This window comes from Haliotis rubra, unplaced genomic scaffold (assembly GCF_003918875.1).
Source record: "Haliotis rubra isolate DU_JTF1 unplaced genomic scaffold, ASM391887v1 Scf1, whole genome shotgun sequence".
NCBI lineage: Eukaryota > Metazoa > Mollusca > Gastropoda > Lepetellida > Haliotidae > Haliotis > Haliotis rubra.
The window spans coordinates 8,780,110-8,800,824 of record NW_025764891.1 but is presented as its reverse complement, the minus strand read 5'-3'; the positions used below and the strand labels follow the sequence as shown (position 1 = coordinate 8,800,824).

Here is a 20,715-nt window from a genome sequence, read left to right as displayed (position 1 = left end):
TGTCCCTATGCAAACTGGCATGGAACATTCCAGGATTAAAAGTAATTTAACTGTATTTCATATTTCTAGGAATACATTTCCATTAACCACATGCCTACACCTGTATATTGAATATTCAAGTACTCTCAGCCTCATGATCAAAACCACCATGCCCCAAGAATGAAATACAGTCCCACCATATAACAGTGACATAGTTACCTGAAACAATTAATGACACAACAGCCCAAGGAATGCCTTGTCTAGGTGGGGTAAGATTAGATTTTAGGAGACTTGTGTGACATGTTTATGTGTAGCGAGGTTATTCTGGGTGACTCAAGTACATCCAAGGGAGTGTGGACATTATTCATGTCAGGAGAGGGCGAGGCATGTGTGGGAGACAGTGCCTGTCCACACATCTAATCCGGCTTTGTATTGCCTCTCCAACTCCATGTCTTGTTTTATAGATTTTTCCTGACTGCCATGATGCACACCTTATCAAGAAAATGTTTTCAGCGCAAACGAAAAGAATTAAATACAAAGAAAAAAATGAAGACACTTAGAATTCTGGAAATTATTCTAAAAATGCATGTTATTACGACAACACTCAAGGATATACTACTCAAACACGTTTTTGAGGCCCTGTCATGGTATGCCTGAACCGTGAAGATCCGGATTAGATTTGGTCTTCAGCAACCCATGCTTGTCGTAAGAAGCGACAAACTGGATCGGGTGGTCAGGCTCGCTAACTTGGTTGACACATGTTATTGTATCCCATTTGCTTGGATCGATGCTCATGCTATTGATCACTGGATTGTCTGGCCTAGACTCAATTATTTACAGATCGTCGCCATGTAGCAGGAATATTGCTGAGTGCGGTGTAAACACCCACACAAACACCGCCTCTGTTGTGTAGTGGTTAGAGCGTCCGACCAGAGAGCGGAAGGTCGCCGGTTCGATCCCCGACTGCGTCATACCACGGCATTAATGGGTACAACAAGGACTGGTCAGCTCGGAGTCAGTATAATTTGTCTGAGTGGGGTATTCATGCTTCACTGCAGCATGGTATCTCAGTGGGCTAGCACTATAAAACCAGCTTAGGTCTGGGCTAGTACAAGCACATACACATACACACACATGCACGTCGTCATATGAGCAAAATATTCTCAAGCACGACGTTAAACCCAATTTCACCTCACCTCACCTAGTATGTCTATATGTTATGACATTTCCTTAATTTCTTTTAATAAGTATATATTCCTCCACTGAAATTAAATGATATATAAGGATTTGTAATCAGCAGCTGTATCTGCAAGACAGTTTGAATACAGACAAGGGTCATACATCGAACAATATGCTGTAGCTCACTTTAATGATGGGCTACTTTCTATACACGTTCTATAGAATGTTGCACTGTGGCCAATTCACTCATTTCACGCCAAATTTCAGAATGGGATCTGATGAAATATCTGAGCAATGTCGAATACACATGCCCTGGCAAATATAGGACTGGAGAATACTATTATCTATAAATGATATTTCCAATAATATTACGTTGCCCATGTGTCGAATTGAACTGAGGCTATCAGCATGATAGGTGAGGTGAAATTGGGTTTAACATCATGCTTGAGAATATTTCGCTCATATGACGACGTGCATGCGTGTGTATGTGTATGTGTGGCTGCTTGTACTAGCCCAGACTTAAGCTGGTTTTATAGTGCTAGCTCACTGAGATACCATGCCACAGTGAAGCATGAATACCCCACTCAGACACATTATACTGACTCCGGGCCGACCAGTCCTTGTTGTACCCATTAATGCCGAGCGCCAGGCAGGGACCAACAAGTACCATATTTTAACGTATTTTGGTATGACGCGGTCGGGGATCGAACCCGCGTCCTTCCGCTCTCCCGGGCGGACGCTCTAACCACTACACCACAGAGGCGGTCATCAGCATGATAAGTAAATGCTTTAACCAAGCACTAGGCTACACAACCAGTGGAGTTCAATGGGGTCATAAAGACACTTACAGCACATTGTATACAGTGTCATACAGGGCTTGACTTCAGAAAATGAAAAGTACTTTCCGTGCAACCATAGGTAATAACCTTGTTACACCAGACAAAAGCTGGTTGCACCTGCTGCTAGAGTTATATACAGTGCTTGAGTATAGGTATTGATGAATTAGAACAGCATTTAACTAAATCATTCTGGGTCAGATCATTTTATCATATTTCATAAAATTGCATCACATGAACAGCAACAATGTGTAGTCATCAGTCACTGTTCAAAGTCTGTTCCTCAAAGTTAAGCTTTTCAGCCGAAGTCTGTGTTCTTTGAACAGCAAAATATCAACATGCTTTGGGTGCAAGGTGGCATCAATATGATGGCTGAAATTTGCAGTTTCAGTTTGCAAGGTGTAAATCCTTCAGTTGAGCCCTGTTATGTCATCACGACCTTGTTGTTTCAGAGGAAGATAATGCTGAAAAACCAACAGCCTTACCTTTAAACAGTGGCACTGCTCTCCAGATGGTGATAGGTCCAAGACTGGCATACTGCCCAAAGGCCAGCTCCATGTACACCAAGGGGATGCCACAGAACACCAGCATTATCAGATAGGGGATGAAGAACGCACCTAGAATAGTGAACAGTATCAATGAGTTGGGTTTACCCTGGTCGGGGTGAGTGAAGTGTGGTGACATTAACTTGCCTTTTAGCAAATACACAGCAATAACATGGTAGGGACAAATGATGTTAGCATGTCATAAGGAAAGCAGTGTATTTTTTGGGTTCCACTGATTATAAACTAGCATAGGACTTCTATCAGGACTATGATGTGACCAGAGAACAGTTGTGGAGCTATCTCTGGAATTCAGTAACTTCAGGGATACTAGGGAACCAATGTAGAATTGTCCTTTGACTTTGGTCAGTACAGGTGTGTAAGGGAATAGCTGTTGTAGCATCTGTAGACTTCATACAGGTATGTCAGGGAATCATTGTGGAACTACCCTAGGACTTTTGTCACTGACTGACTGACTGACTGAGTTTAGTTTTCGCCGCTTTTAGCAATATTCCAGCAATATCATGGCGGGGGACACCAGAAATGGGCTTAACACATTGTGCCCATGTGGGGAATCGAACCCGGGTCTTCAGCGTGATTTTGTCACTACAGGTGTGTCAACGAAACATTGTGGAACTACCCTAGGACTTTTGTCATTACAGGTGTGTCAAGGAAACATTGTCGAACTACCCTAGGACTTTTGTCATTACAGGTATGTCAGGGAATCATTGTGGAACTACCCTAGGACTTTTGTCACTACAGGTGTGTCAAGGATACATTGTCAAACTACCCTAGGACTTTTGTCATTACAGGTATGTCAGGGAATCATTGTGGAACTACCCTAGGACTTTTGTCATTACAGGTGTGCCAAGGAGTCATTGTTGAACTACCCTAGGACTTTTGTCACTACAGGTGTGTCAAGGAAACATTGTGCAACTACCCTAGGATTTTTATCATTACAGGTGTGTTAAGGAGTCATTGTGGAACTACCCTAGGACTTTAGTCATTACAGGTATGTCAGGGAGTCAATGTGGAACTACCTTAGGACTTCCCTCACTACAGATGTGTCAGGGAAATATTTTGGAACTAACGAAGGACTTCCGTCAGTACAGGTGTGCCAGTGAATAGTTGTTGTAGTATCTGTAGACTTCCATCCATGCAGATATGTCAAGGAATCAATATGAACTACTTTATGACTGACTTCAATCACTACAGGTGTGACAGGGAATCACCCCGGAATACTTTAGGGATCTGTCAATTCAGGGGCATCAGCTAATCACTGTGGAACTGTAATAGGACTTCAGTCAAAATGGGTCACCTTAAATCAGTACATACAGGAAGGCAGACATTTAATATGTTTCCAAAAATCAATAGAATCTACCACCCCCAGATAAGACGTCAATGCAATACATTTTCGTGGGTTCATCCACGTCATCAATGTTGGGGCGTCTTGATCGCAGAATGTATATTCCTGTACCCGGTACTTTCAGACTGCTGTAATGAGACCTTAATTTCTACTCCTTTTCATCACCGTTTGCCCTTTCTGTCTTGGGTTCTGCTAATGACCTCTGTTCAGGTTACAGTACACCACCACCTTTCATGATGGAGGCTTGATCCAGCCTGTGCCACAGGGAAACTGTCCTTTCACCAAATTACCAGGGAGAGCATGTAGTTAAGGGACACATGAGCTTATTAATGGAAAATGAGAGAGAGTGACAGGTCTACTCTCGTAAAATTGTCTTACCTAATCTTAAAAAAGTTGTTCCAACTTTGGTATTTCTGTAAATTATTTGTTCAGCATGGAGGATGTTCTTGTAATTGAATTATTAGGGTGCTTGCTCTGAGGTGAATGGAATGAGTGAGTAACAAGGGTTTGATACTGCTGTAAATGTCAGATGGATTGAGAGTGAGTGAATGACGGAGGGAGTTGGGGTTTATGCACCAAAATGAACAGGATGTTTTCTGAAAGAATTCTATGTAGGGTGTGAATTCTTTTTACAATGGTGAGGTGATGGTCAGGTCAGGTCAGGTCAGGCATGTGTCTTCCTGTACGTATCTGGATTGACATCAACTTAATAGGGCTAGCCAAATCAGACAGCTTGTTTTCCCCCTTTTAAGCAGAAAACCAGATCAGGTAACAAGAAGTACATATACCATCTTGTAATGGTCTCTTGGTATGACTTCAACTCTCATGGCAGTCAGTTAATCTACTAGACCCCTCATATAGGAAATGGCTTTGAAATGATTAAGCATCAACATATGTTTACAAATTAGTGAAAGAATTAGTTTGAGCTCTCTTATCAACATTTACAAAAGCTGTAAAAGTCAATACTTAAGCGAAATGAACCTGCACATTTATAGTTTGGTAAACCAAAGTTCATCATTGGGGCTATTCTCAAAAACTCTGCTTCCTGGAAGCCAAGAGACACAACTATCTTTATCTTACCTCACACGTAAATGTCGCTTTCTGATTGGCTGAGCGCTCTTCCATTATTTTCAATGTACCCTGCTTACAAGCGAGTAACATTTCAATGTACCCCGCTGTCAATGGGAACTCATTTGGTACTTCATGGTAGTAATTCTTTATCTTGAATAACATTGAATCACGTATGATGTACGGAAATTACCGATGTTTTGCGAATGCAAATCGATGGAAGGGAGATAACTCTAAATCTGTTTTTCTTATCAGCAAAATCTAGCGATGGCTACAAAAGGATTTGTACCCATGCTTCAAACAATTCAAAATTAACGTTAAGGTGTTCGGTAAGATAAATACGTTGTTCACTGGTCCCTCGGGCCCATGTGTTGATGTACCCTCATGACCAGTGAACAACTTATAGTATCACAAGCACCTTAAACCAATTAGCTAAGAGAGCCACCCATGACAGCATGATTGAACATCATTATTACAACAAGACTACAGTATGTAAATAATCAAGTCTGTACCAGACACTGAAAACACCACCACTGCTGAAACCATCACAATGTCAAACACCATTGGCTGACAATGGGCCGCAAGCAGGTAATGCACCAAGTCTGACCATCCAATCCCCTAAAGAGAGTTCTTAAAACAATAGCCTAGTCTCCCCTTGAATCCAAAAACATTTTCCCAATGAATGTTAAATGGTATTGGGTGCTTAACTTTAACATGGTACAGCAAACATTTACACGTACTACTCAAGGAAATTTAGGATCATCTGATGTTTTCATAGTACTAATTTAATCTGTTAATCCTGACATAGTAATACTTACCACCGCCATTCCTGTAGACAAGGTAGGGGAACCTCCAGACATTTCCCAGTCCAACAATGTATCCCAGACAGGACAGGACAAACTCAAACCTCCCGCTCCAGTTGCCCCGGACCTTGTTTTCCTCCTCGCTGGACTCATCATCAGAGCTGGAGATTGTCATCAGGTCTGAGAGATACCCAGGGCCACTCAGCTCTGATGTGGAATCTCGACGTTGACGCTGCAAAAATAAAATGATCCCTCATAACAAAGATGAACACTTATATAAAACTGTCATCAGATGTGACAGGTATACAGGTCTGCACAATTCTGATGTCAAATTTTGATGTTGAAGCTGAAAAATAAAATGATTGCCGTAAGAAAGCTGAACACAAATATAAAATTGTCATTAGATCTGACAGGCATACCATGCTGCTCAGTCCTGATGTCAAATCTTGATGCTGAAGCTACAAATTCACTGATCTCCTGTAAAATCTGATCATCAGATCACAGAACTATTCATCTCTAATGTAGAATCTTGATGTTGATGCAGAAAATACAATGATAACCTGAACAAATCTGATCTTGTACACAAAATGTTCTCAAATCTCAGAGGTACCACAAGCTATAAACTCTGAGTTGACCTCTCTACAAGAGCTGCATGCTTCCATCAGACCATCATCAGAAGCAGATATTGTCATTAAATCCATTTGAATATGATACTTAAGGATATTATCCTTAAGAAAACTTGAACCTTTCCATTAATATGCTGCACACTGTAATTAAACACAGCCATTTATGACCCACTCAGATCCAGCAAACAGCCTTGACCCAGAAAACACATTTTCAGAACGCTGAATTAAACTTCCAAAAACAGATCCGCAAACGACCATGCAATGTGAAACCCACTCCAACACATGAAGCCTACTCAACACAGCTGTTCACTTTCGATTGCCAACAATAATGTTCTACCCCCAGGAAGGTTGATGTTTCTCCAAGGGACCTGCAATCTGTCACCCGAAGTGGACCCAAATCTCTACACACAAAATGACAATGTCCTATTGAATTGCTCCTGCCAACCACATTGGCTCCAATGTCATCTTAAACATGTCAATATAGCGTCTAAAAATATCCTGTTCCCTGCAGTGTTGGAGATTGTCTGAGATGTGAGAGGTGTATTTAAATCGGCATGTTGTGTCGTGATGCCGGGGCTAGACATGTACACCTGGACAGTGTCACTGATTCGGATAATTAGGTTTGTTAGGCAGGTAATACTGTTATGTTCATCAACAGTGGATGGAAGGTACCATGCCATGTAGACTGTCAGTAAGATATGTTTTGGAGTCAGTGAGATCTAAATGAGAGACATATGAAGTCCTTTAGTGAGATATTGTGTCCTTGAGTGATAGAGTGAGATCTCAAGGCACTCAGTGAAATCTCAAGTCCTTTGGAGACCTACTGTGTCCTTGAGTGATAGAGTGAGATCTCAAGGCACTCAGTGAGATCTTAAGTCCTTTGGAGAAATACTGTGTCCTTGAGAGATAGAGTGAGATCTCACGACACTCATTGAGATCTTAAGTTCCTGGTTGAGTAAGTGGAGATTTTGGAGACATTAGGAGAATATGTGTGACATCTCACAGGCCTTAGTATCATGTGTCCTTGAGTGAGTAAGTGAGGGTGATTTCAAAATTTTCAGTGAAATTGCATTCTTTGTATGATCAAATGAGATGTCAAATATCCAGCTGATTAGGTAGAATCTCAAGTCCTCAGTGAGTTATAATGTGTTTGCGTTATCAAGTGAGATCTCAAGACACTCAACGAGATATTTAGTGAGATATTGTGTCCTTGAGTGAATAAGTGAGTCTGATTTCAAAATACTGAGTGAAATTGCATTCCATTTTGGATCAAATCAGATGTAAAATATCTAGGTCATTAAGTAGATTCTCAAGTCTTCCGTGAATTATAATTTCATTGAGTTATTAAGTGAGATCCCAAGACACTCAGTTAGATATCATATCTTTGAGTGATTGAGTTCGAAAACTTTTAGTGAGATGTTATGACCCAGTGAAGTTCTTCAAAGGCATTTAGAAGTTGGAGAAACATGAATACATGACACGTTTTATAGATAACAAGTTCCTTTTATTCTTTATAAGACGTTTCAAAGTTACTTCAAGAGAAGAGGCAAGAATTACTGTGAAACACTGAGCAAATGAGATCTTATGACCTTGAAGTCACTGAATGAGACAAATCTCAAGTTTCTGAGAGAGATCTAAAGACAATTAGCTCAGTACTGGCCATCAATGGTCTGACCTTAAAGCAGGTAAGGTTTGGAATCCCAGAAAACTGAAGACATAACTTTGCCACCTGATGGAAGCGACTTTACCTTCTTCTGAGGAGACGTGAGTCCATATTCATCAACTCGAAACCAAGACAGGTTAATTTTATAGTTCCCATTTGCCTGATTGTGAATGATGCTGTACATCACAAAATATTCATCACTGTGCATCCTTGTTTCTAATATAATGCAAACGAATGCATCTCATATAATAATATGGCTGTTCTGATCAAGAAAACTGTGTTGTATGGACTCCTCGTAGGGTACGTTTCTTTATCATCCAAAACTGTGTTCCAGGAGATATTGCTTGTGCGAGATCATACGATATCTCCTAGGAGATATCATGTTGACAGTAGATTTTGTACAATGCCCTGACAATGCTATGATGTCATGAACTTGATGACGTCACAATGCTATGACATCGCTGCACTGCAAGTCTAATGGCAGTACTGTGTTCAGTGATGTACATGTTTTATTGAAAACTAATGATGATTGATTTTGGATGATAAATAGAATCGGCAAGCCTCGGATATTTGTAACTTTATCAACTTGTGGTGATATATTTGATATCAAAAGGATGAATCCTTCACTGTTCAATCCAGTACAGACATTTAATGACAGCGAGATAGCCAACTTTGTTCATATTTAACAGAGACTACCTCGTCCCTTTAATGCCTGCAGGAATAGGCTGCCTGATTATATGTTTGATTTAAATGCAGCCTTGAAGAATGAAAAGTATATATATCCTTAGTAGGCTCTGAAGTTTTCAGCCATTACTAGTAGCATCCTGGTGTCATTATGCAGGCAAATAACATCTGAGCCACCAGCCAGTCTACATATCAGCTGATAATTGCACTTATATAGTCAGCTTCATATTCATCCGATTCTATTTGGAGATAGTTTGTGCGAGGATCAGGTCATGGTGTGCATGTAATCTTGTTAGAAGTATATGCTTAGTGTCCCTTGTGTAATCATTAAAACTGGTCATTTAAAACATGGCACTTCCCCTTGGTGCTACCAGGTCTTGTCACAGACACATCCCGGTACGCATGCACGCACATGCACACACACAGACACACGCATGCACAGACACACACGCAGACTCACATGCATGCATGCAGAGACATGCATGGAGGCACACATGCACAGAGATCCACACAGATGCATGTTCGCACACAAACACACTCACGCACGCACACAAGACACAAACGGACAGAAACACACAGGGTATTAGAACACGAGTATATTTGATCTGTATAAGTGCACACACTTTACCAGACAATATCATAACAAACACATGACCAGGCATAATGATTTATTTGAATTGGCTAGGCAACATATCTGAGACGCCAAATACACTCAGCTTAGAGGCAGATTAAGCTTCATAATCTTAGCCATTTTGTTCCCAGCTCTAGACATTGTAATTACTACCGTATGAGAAACTGCGACTCTGGCCGTGTGTTTTAACCCTAATTGGTTGTCAGGAATATATATTACTCTGTATTGTTAGCAGTGGTGTGGAAATAACTATCCATACATTTTTGGAGTCAAGTGTAATCAGGAATCTTCTAGAACAGCGCAGATTAAACCAGCACGATATAGAACTTTCTGGAACTGTATTTCGACAATATAAGTCAGCAAGTGCATCTCATACCATCCAAACCAGAAGATCATATTTTCACCTGGGATGTCCAAACTAGACGTATTGTGGAAGCTTTATCACTGTGGCAGCTAGGTGAATGTTAATATCACCTACTTTGTTACTATTACCTTGTATTTAATACTTTCTAACTGTACTACCACTGAATTCTGTATTGCCATTCTATTGCATGTGGGGCGGTGGGGTAACCTAGTGGTTAAAGTGTTTGCTCGTCACGCTGAAGGCCCGGGTTTGATTCCCCACATTGGTACAATGTGTGAAGCCCATTTCTGGTGTTCACCGGTATGATATTGCTGGAATATTGCTAAAAGCGGAGTAAAACTATATTCACTCACTCACTCTATTGTGTGTTGTCATTGTCAATATTTTACAGTCATTTGTATTGGTTTGTAAATCTGATTCATTTTATATTTCAATTGTTAATCGCAAAAGATTGTGAATTGGGCGCGGTGGGCGAGCTGGCTAAGGCGCCAGGCTAGTGATCCGGCGAGGTTGAGGTGTCAGGATTGAGCCCACCTGTGACCGGGTGTAAAAACCTTGGAGTCAACGTTGTGTGCAGACTGTTTCAGTGTTGTCACAACCCCTAGTGTACAGTACACAACCCTGTGCACTTAAAAGAACCCACGAATCCATTGGTATATGACCAGATGGTGGCCACATGAATACGTGCAAACACCTAGTTGCAGGTACAGCAACGTGCAGTGAACTTGGACAAAGTACTGTGACTCTGTGTCCCAGTCCACCCAGCTGTGAATGGGTACCTCGTTAGGATGAGAAAGCCACAATAACTCGGTGTGCCTAGTGGCTGCAAAAGTTGTATACTCCCCAGGGAGTTGAGATTGATAACACGATGTGATTGACATCCAATGATCGAGGGAAAAAAAGCACCTTGAGCAAGCACTAGTTGCCTGGATATGTGCGCTATATAAATATTGTATAATAATAATAATTGTTAATTGCTATGTCTTGTGCACCTGTCCCTTTTTTGACAATAATCCTTCTGATCTTAAGTAACAGCTGGCATATAAACTACTCACCTAACAGACTCTGCAGCCTCAACTCTGTCAGAGGAGCACCATAACTTGCGACACACTGACGGCAGTTATTAGGAGAAAATATTTCCTGATAGATGGTGCCATCTGCAAACCCACACCTTAATTATCTTCATTTGCGACTGGTGACGTAAGAATATATACTTATATACTGTTCTTTTAGTTAATAAACCCATCAATAGCTGCGTATCAACCCAGACATTGGCAAGCTACATCTCCGTCAGCGGCTACGTAAGTACCCAGAACACCACATGAGGTATTATATGACGCAAGAATCTGTCATACTCATATTTTGACGTCAGGTCTGTGGAAACATATTCCTAATCATCATTCCCGATGCATCATATTTGACACAAAATACTCTTACCTGTCATGTCTTATCCCTGTATTAATATAACAATAAGGTCACACAAAGTAAAAAGTAATTTAAAGGAGCACTGATCTTTCAACCCGGCAGTCTCGCGCTGCCACATGTCTCACACTGCCACATGAGACTGCAGTGAGACGATTTGATGGCTGATACCACTGACCACGACAAAAGGCTAGGTCGATTAATGCTTAGTCTCTTAATATATATAATTTAACAGAATCAAATAATTCCTTTAAATTTAAAAGGAGCCCCAGTCAGATGGGAGATTCAGAACCAGGGGAAATATAGCCTTTCTTCATGGCTTCAGCTTTGCAGGGAGGGCAAGGCAGTAGTTAAAATAATGGGATTCAGGGACTATGAGACAGACTTAGTCTCTGAATATACAGCATATAATTTTGATAGAATCAAATAATTCTTTTCAATATAAAAGGAGCTCCAGTGAGATCATTCAGAACCTGAGGAAATCTAGCCTTGTTTCATTTAGGGCTTTAGCATTGCAGGGAAGTAAGGCTAGGCAGTAGGGAAAATAATGTGGTTCAGGGACTGTGAGACAGGCTAGAGACTGGGCTACCACCTGTAAAGTGAGAGACTTCTAGCAATATCACAGCGGGGGACACCAGAAATGGGCTTCACACACTGTACCCATGTGGGGAATCGATTCCGTGTCTTCAGTGTGAAGAGTGAATGCTTTAAGCACTAGGCTATCCCTCACCCCATCAACCACCCCCAACCACCATCTGTAAAGGTAGTGGAATCAACTTTATGTTTATATGTATTTCTGATATCTGATTGGTTTCATGGATCTGTGAAGATTTCAATATATATTGAACGGTGTATATCAATTAATTAATTTCTTCATCTTAAACAAGCAGACAAAATATGAAGGAAGATGCACACCGGATGCTGTTATGTGGTACAATCTCTGGTAGTAATAGTCGGACTTGAACAAAACCCAGTATCCCACCTGTGCAAGCATTATCTGATTTGTTATGCATTCATGATAACATTGACTCAGATCCCATTTTTATAGCTTTATATTTAATCAGACAGAATACACGAATATATTGGTGTAAAGTGCCTGTGCAAACGCAACATGATTTGTACGAGGGATCAGCTGATAGCACATTGTTATCTAACTCAAAGTAAACAAAAAAATATGTGAACATCATAAAAATAGTTGTCAGGTGTTCGGTCTCAGCTGGCAAATGACACTTTACAAATGTGTGAAACACCTGCAACAAACTTATGTGTTCAGTTGATAAATGAATACGAGTTATTATATCATAAGTCATTAAATCAAACGTTTTCGTTGTCCGCTGCAGATATATGGCATATGGTCCTTTATATAGATATTGACGGATGCTTTCCTCAAACAATGTAACGGCCTCATTGTATTCATATAAATTTTGTTGTTTGTAAATTAAGATATCTGCATTTTATTTCATTCATTCATTTGTTGTAGCATTGAACAGAATCTTCCACTTAATGTACGTCATTGTTGGGAATTTCTTCCATGCAAGACAGACAACATAAGTCATGTAACCAGAGATGTAACTGGAAAATATAGTCAATGGCACCTTTTACGAACTCCGTCCTGATAAATATATCTTAGATATGCCACCAACCTTCCATCCATCGACATAATTAGATATTGAGAATATTTGTCCATATTTATTCACTCAACATCCAACTGAAAGGCGGACAGCAAGGGCCTTAACTCTGAATAATGCACCAAGAGAAAACTGTCGACAGGAAACAAAAGAAGGACAAATTCTGTTTCTATGGCCAGAGTTTAATAACACTTTGAACAGTTTTCCAGTCATGTCACATCTGTCAAATATGGGTGCCAAACCCAGTAACCCATGCTTGTCTTAAGTAACCCATGCTTGTCATAATAGGCGACTAATGGGATCAGGTGGTCAGACTTGATGACGACTTGGCTAACACATGTCATCGTATCCCAATTGTGTAGATTAATACTCATGCTGTTGATCACTGGATTGTACAGACTTGATTATTTACAGAGCACCGCCATATTGCTGGATGATTGCTGAGTGTGGCGTAAAAGTAAACTCACTCATTATGGTACTAGCAAATCTAGAACATGAGCAATGAGAATCAGGATTAGAACATCATTATCAGAGTTACCTTGTATGCACAGAGGTCACTCAAATTGCAGTGCCTTGCAAAACTGGACTGGCCAGGCCCAAAGCACAATTAAAGCCAATCACAATTAAGGACAATTCCATACATCAAGTTCCTGTAGCTTTATCTGGATCTAGTTGTGTCTAATTGCAGCTGATGAAGCTGTTTCAGTTGTGCCCAGACGGAGTGACGAGATCTGAAGTCTGAGACAAGGCGTTGTGGGCGGGGAATAATGAGAAAAAATGCTACAAATATCTGCTGATATGAGGACCGCCTCTGTCCTGAGTGAACTAATTTGTTTCATTTGAACTTTATCAAGGAACTTTAAACAGTAATTAACAAGAGCAGATAATCCATAAATCCTAGTCACAAGTGGGTTATTTTTAATACAACCCATTGTATTTTTTACTGACAACAATTCCTGTATATATCTTTATATACAATTACCGGTATATGCATCTTTGCCCCGTTTCAAAAAACGACATTAGCTCTACAACCGCCGTAAGTATATGTTTAACTATAGCAATATGACAGTCGTAGCACTACGATAGTTTTGTGAAATGGGACACTGGGTTACATGGTCTACATTCAGGTATTCAGCCTTTAAGGAACGATGTCACATTGGATCATCTGCGATGTCAATAACAGTGAGACAATGAAACCTTCAATTTTTTGTGTGAAAAAATACATTGATACATTAATTTACATTTCCTTTTCAAATCATGACATTTGGCACAGAATAGTCAATCAGCATAAAGCAAACATTATAATGCTAGGTGGCAACTACTGAAATGATTTCATATATACATAGTTCGGACACAACATACCCTCTACAAGAACCCTTTACCTGCAAAGTTGTGTTTTGAAGATAGTGCCTAATGTTGAAATATTAACTGGTGAAACATTGGTCAGTATGTGGCCATTTAACCTTACTGACCACAAGAGGGAAACAAATCAATTGAGGATAAAAAATATGAAAATCTTTCGAGGGAAAGTCATGATACATTGATGCATTTTTCTGATTTTAATTGCACAATAAACAAAATGATTTTTGTCTGTGTCAAAATGCTTAAAGGTCACATGCAACCAAAAAATCAAACATAATTAAAACACAATTATCACTTCTTCATGACATATAATATGCATTGCTGATTATGAAAAAACAAATAAACAAAATTATAAGCGTATAATCGCAAATCAAATGTGCAATATTTTGTACTTGGGTTTACCTCCGTCGAAACGAAGCAGCCGGGATACCGAACCCAGTCAGAGCGGGTGGGTGTGCACTCAAGTGTAACGGCTGGTTCATTAGCAGATGCTTCCTTCACGGCTCATTGTGTGTGTATATATAGAGATGTTGGGTTTTGTAAATACATGCTCATTTTTTGTGTATAACATTTTGCAATCAACAGACATCATAACATGTCATGTGTTCAAGTATCACACCTGCCTGTCTGTGTAATTACATAATGTGACAGAGACCGAACTCGGGCCATAAATCAATGCGCTTTGTTTATGGTGTATAGCCTGATTGGTGTTAAGTTCAAATTGCATGTGGTCAGTGATCGCAGTTGTGTATTGAATATTGTCATTAGCAGACAGGCAGGCAGACACACAGGTGTCAATAAAACAAGACATTGAGTTTTGTCTGTGACAGCGACATATCTATATCACAGTTAGAAATTGTGTCAACGCTAAATAATGACATTGCTTTTAAGTATCGAACTGAGAAAGTGACTCGGTAAGAAGAACGTGTGGTGAAATAGACAAATAAAATTATATAAACAGTTTATTTACTGTCATAACATATAAAAAGCTCGCGCCTGTGAGACATCAACAAAACATTACGAAAATAGCTCACACCAAAGCCTTCACCGAGTATTCACCATACAGCCCGCTACCAAGTTGCGCGAACCTATTTCACTGTGCACATGCTATGAGCGCAGCCCAGCTGTTGAAACCCGTATTCCCCAGAAAAGTCTGGGGAAAATTAGTGAAACGTTTGAACTCCGATTTCGCGCGGTTTTTTTCATCGCGTTATTTTTCAACTTTATAAGTTGAATTTGCATTTTTGACGCTTTGTTTCGGTAAGTCCATACCGAAAGGTATCAGAATCTGCAAAGTTGTGTTTTACGTTGCATGTGACCTTTAATGCTTATTACACTTCTCCACACAAAGCTGAAAATATACTACTGAAATTTTGATAGGGATATCCTCTGTTACCTGAAGTAATGACCTTTAACAGCTATATGCAATAATGCAGCTAAGATGAATAATCAACAGATGGCTGACAAGGGTTGCAAAACAAAGACATCTGTGAACGAGCTTTCAAGAAATGAGCTCAACTGCAGTGTGTGATGAATTCTCATTCAATTCTCAAGATGAGAGGTGAGATATGTTTAATGTACATTTGGGGAAGAAAGAATGGGGATTATTGAAGTTGCATAATGGCTAGTAGGTTCATGTGAGTATGGTGAATTCAGTGTCAAAATGCTGGTGCACCTGTCCTGCTCAACATCAGATCACACATTATTTGCAGTCAATAAAAAATGTGTATTGATGTAATATTTCTTTATTATGCAAACAAAGGCTGTAGGAAAAGAAATATCTAACTTTAAACTTTAAGGTTTCAAGACCTTAAAATTTATGACTGATCACAAAATTGTGTGTACAAGTGTCATGTCAGCACAGAACTTAAAGATTTTCATTTAACCAAAGGTGCTTTGAAGATTCTTTTTTTTAGTGGTGGAATATTTTTCGGTTGGCCCTTCAAAGGCCATCAAATATGTTCTTTGACAGGAGGAACTAAATCATTCTGCATCACAAGCACACCTATAAAGTACCTGGTACACTGACCCACGATAATGTTGACCATGACTACAGAAATCTGAACCAAAGGTAACTCATGATTTATGAACCCCTCATCATCAGTAGTTGCCGACTATGCTTGTCGTAAGAGGCGACTAACGGGATCGGGTGGTCAGTTTCGCTCACTTGGTTGACACATGTCATCGGTTCCCAATTGCGCAGATCGATGCTCATGCTGTTGATCACTGGATTGTCTGGTCCAGACTCGATTATTTACAGACCGCCGCCATATAGCTGGGATATTGCTGAGTGCGGCGTAAAACTAAACTTACTCACTCACTCACTCAGTAGTTGCCTAAAAATTGAAATATTTTAGTAACCAAGAGGGTCAGAGTTTATGTAGCCTCTGCTTCAAGATTCCAAGTTGTACCTCTGACTGTACAGGGTTTTCAGGACACGTGATTCCTGCATATTTGACGCAACAATTTTGTAAACGACTCTCAAAATATTATCATACGAGTCAAGCTTGACACAGGTTTAATGGGTTGCCCTCACAATTCAGTCCACAATAAAATCGATTTGATGAGCAAAAAATGATATTGCTCGATGATAGTTTGACTTTTATGGAGTTGTCAGATTATTCCAGAGAACTCAGAGGAGACAGTCATCCTGGTTGTTTGAACTGAACAATGCTGTAGTTTCATTTGGTGGTGTGACATACACAGTTACATACTGAGAATGATTAACACAAAGAAATATTAAAATGTTCATGACTCCCAAATATTGGAAATGACTCCCAAAAGTATATGTTGTGAGTCACCATGACTCCCATTTATAAAAGTCTGTGTAAAACCCTGACTGTAGGTCTCTAAACCAAATAGTTACTGATGACTTAACGTATCTTAAACCATGGCTCCTTTGTCTTTTGGTTGGTGGATAACCTAGTGGTTAAGGTGTTCATTCGTCATGACAAAGACCCGGGTTCGATTCCTCACATGGGTACAATGTGTGAAACCCATCTCTGGTGTACCCTGACATGATTTTGCTGGAATATTGCTAAACGTGTCGTACAACTAAACTCACTTACTCACTTTGTCTTTGGTCGCACATGAACTAACTGAATCATTATTTCACCTGTTGCAATGACAGAACTTGTCTTGCTTATACCATTTCCCTTGATAATAAAACAAAATCGTGAAAAAATGTGTCACTAGCAGAATTCAACCTTTAAAGTTAAGAATCTGGGTGTCTTCATAGAGTCCACATTGAGTATGTCAGATACAAGAGCTATGTCGAAAATGCCATTTTCATTTAAGAAACATCGGCAAAGTAAGGCATCTTATATCCCAGGAAGCTGCCGCTGCATTAGTTCGAACACTGATATTCTCACGCCTGGACTATTGCAATAGCCTACTGTGTGGTGTGTCACAAGAATCTGTCTCAAAGTTACAGAAAATACAAAATACTGCAGCTCGAATTGTGTGTCTTGCTCCAAAGTTTGCACATATACAGCCACTTCTACGATCCCTACACTGGCTGCCCATCTCAGCTAGAATTGAGTTCTTGTACTCGCATACCAGTGCCTTAACGCTATCGCGCCATATCCTATTTGTGTGAACTTGTAAGCCAGTATAATCCAACAAGAACTCTCAGATCCCAGTCCCAAATTCTGTGCACAGTGCCCAGATACAGACTAAAATGATTTGGATTCAGATCATTTGCCTACCAATCAGCTGTTCTATGGAATTCTCTGCCTGAAGATCTCAAAACAGCCCCAAGCCTGCACTCCTTCAAAACTCTCCTCAAAACGTTTTTATTTAAGAAGTACTTTGTCTAGACTCTCACCCAAATAACTTTACTTGTAGCGCCATGAGCATACCAGCTAGCGTGGAGATTGGCGCGTTACAAATTCACTCATTATTATTATTATTATTATTATTAAAGTCTGCACTGAAGACTAAAGAATATAGTCGTCTGTTACAGCAACATGGAAGAAACTTTATGAATTTAAAACTAAATATTTACCTTCATTAGAACTATTAGTTTATCTGTTTATGAAAGGTGAAATCGGTATTTAATGCAGTACATTTTAGAGTTCTTCTCTGCATTGCTTGCTCACATGATTTGGTAGCTTTTTGTTCAAAGAACTGCTAGAAAAAAATTACTCTCATCTTGATCAGGGCTGTTTGCTCGCAGTAGGCTTGTCATCATGGCAATCAATATCTAGGTGACACTGCAGCTGGACGTACATGAGTGGAAGCTTGCTGCACGACATGCAGTTCATAACTAGAATCGCTGGATATACCAGCTATATGGCGGTGCCACTGTTAAAGGCACAGGAAACATTTTGTATCATATAACAATAAACTGTTAACACTCTTACTGTTAAACACAGAGTTCTTAAATATCTTTACCTGCGGTTATCAAAAAAATGTTTAAAAATTTAGATTCCAGGTTCTTTGATCTTTGCTTGTTTGCTGCTTACTATTGCACTCAGCAATATTCCAGCTACATGGTGGCTGTCTGTAAACAATGGAGCCTGGACCAGACAATCCAATGATCAACAGCCTGAGCATCGATCTGCGCAATTGGAACATATGTCAACCAAGTCAGCGAGCCTGACCACCCGATCCCATTGTCTCTTACGACAAGCATGGGATGCTGAAGACCAATTCTAACCCTGATCTTCATGGGTTATGACTAGGTTCTTTGAATGCTGACCATGGTATAATCAGATTATAGCACAAGGTCCATGGTGTCAAAACATTGAAATGGTTCTTTACAGTACATGGCGCTCTAGTAACCACTTCAAGTATTAGACACTAGGTGCCCATTCCACAAAGTGATATTAGCACTACAAGTGTTGTAAGCCAGTGTCAAGGCATGGGAGTTACAATCACCTTGGCCCTAAGATCGCTTAGTGAGCAGTCCCCATGCAGTAACCTTATAATAAAGTAACCTATAGTTATGTCTGACTTACAAACCCAAGTGAAAAGGTGGTTATAATTAAAAATGTCTTACTAAAGTACTGTCGGAAATGCTAGAAAAATGCTTTTTAGCCTTAATATCTTTAGAAAGGTGATCAATGTATTATGTTGTCAATATATCAACTCACCTATAGTGTACCTAATTTTTATTTCAATTGATTTAACATTCCCATGCATTTAAAGGGCAGTTTACAGAAATCTGAAATAGTCTTTACATTTATGCTAATAATACAAGTGGTGTAAAAATATAAATTAACGTTTTTCTTACACAAATAAATGTTGAATGTTTGTGTTACTTTACTTAATTATCGTTTCTTTATTGAAGAAATATTAGTATAAATGTTAAGTCTTGATAAATAAGTTTCCTGTCATGCATGCACATCTTTATCACAGTGTTCACTATGGCCAACTATTTGCGTGTGCTCAGGTGTCAATTTCACCTGTCGATACCGTGCATGCTGATGACGTAACACAGGCAGTTAATGTTTGTATCAAATAACGTCCCACTACCTCTTATTTTTCTAAGTTTTTGGTATTTTCATCAGTAAAAACGCATTTTAGGGCATGTCTAAAAATTTATTCCCTCGGTCTACATTAGGTAGATGTTTCTTAAAGTGATATTTGTTATTTAAGTAACTGTAATACCTCTGAATTTTAAATATAAGTCAAAAAGCATTTTTCTAGCATTTCTGACAGTACTTTAATTATGAGTTACCTTTGATTTCTGATATCTTTATGATAAATAACCAATAGTTTCCCACAGATAAGATGACTTAACAAACAATTGTTGCCTTTGATTTTAACAACATACCTTAGTCACCAGCATAAACAATTTGATGTAGTATGCCGGTGTCAGGGGTTTTCCACGATGTAAGACAAAAACGTATTTTTTATCTGTAATACCATTTAAAGTTTTTATTTTACTAACCTTGAGTGATAAAGGATATATTCATCTATTTCACACAAAAATATCAAGTGATCCCTACAAAAATAGTGTGGTGGCATGGTATCAGCGAATCTGTTGCCGCTCGTAACATGCGGGTATTTTGTATGGGTTTTCGACGATGAGCCATACTTTTTGCTCCGCACTGCGAGGGAGTGTTGTGATCACGTGGCTTCCTATTTATATATTGCAGAGGACTGATCTAACTGAATTTTCGCTTTCTATTTTTTGTTATAAAGGCAACTGATTTTTTCATCTGAAGTGGTATTAACGATCTCGGGTGAATAATATTGATGTTTGTTTGCTTTTTATATAATTTTACTTCCTGATTTCCATTGTCAATAAAACTTCTCACGACAGCGACTGGGCACCCGCCCTACCAGTGAAACTGTTTGTGCACTCCGATTGCACACGTACTCCCCCGATATAGCGCGTGCAATGCAATCGTCAAAATCACCAGAACGTCGAATTCAGCTCGTGTTGGGATACCTTAACATCAACCCAAGAGCAACAGAACAACTTGCATGCTTGTTTACATTTTGATACTTATTGTGATATAACACTAATTAGTCTACACAACCAACTTGTCACAAATCCATTATGGGTGACATTTACATTCCAAGTTGAGCATCAACATTAACAGTAGCAAGC

The 20,715-nt window shown here is 39.5% G+C and overlaps 1 protein-coding gene across 1 annotated transcript in view; it reads right to left on the bottom strand.

Moving 5' to 3' along the window:
* LOC124281013 overlaps positions 1-20,715 on the bottom strand; it is a 186,596-nt gene that overhangs the window by 13,710 nt on the left and 152,171 nt on the right. The window contains exons 14-15 of the mRNA XM_046717053.1: positions 5,789-6,005; positions 2,480-2,611 (exon numbers count right to left, since the gene is read on the bottom strand). Of these exons, the coding sequence (XP_046573009.1) occupies positions 2,480-2,611; positions 5,789-6,005 (349 nt within the window). The remainder of the gene's footprint in view (positions 1-2,479; positions 2,612-5,788; positions 6,006-20,715) is intronic.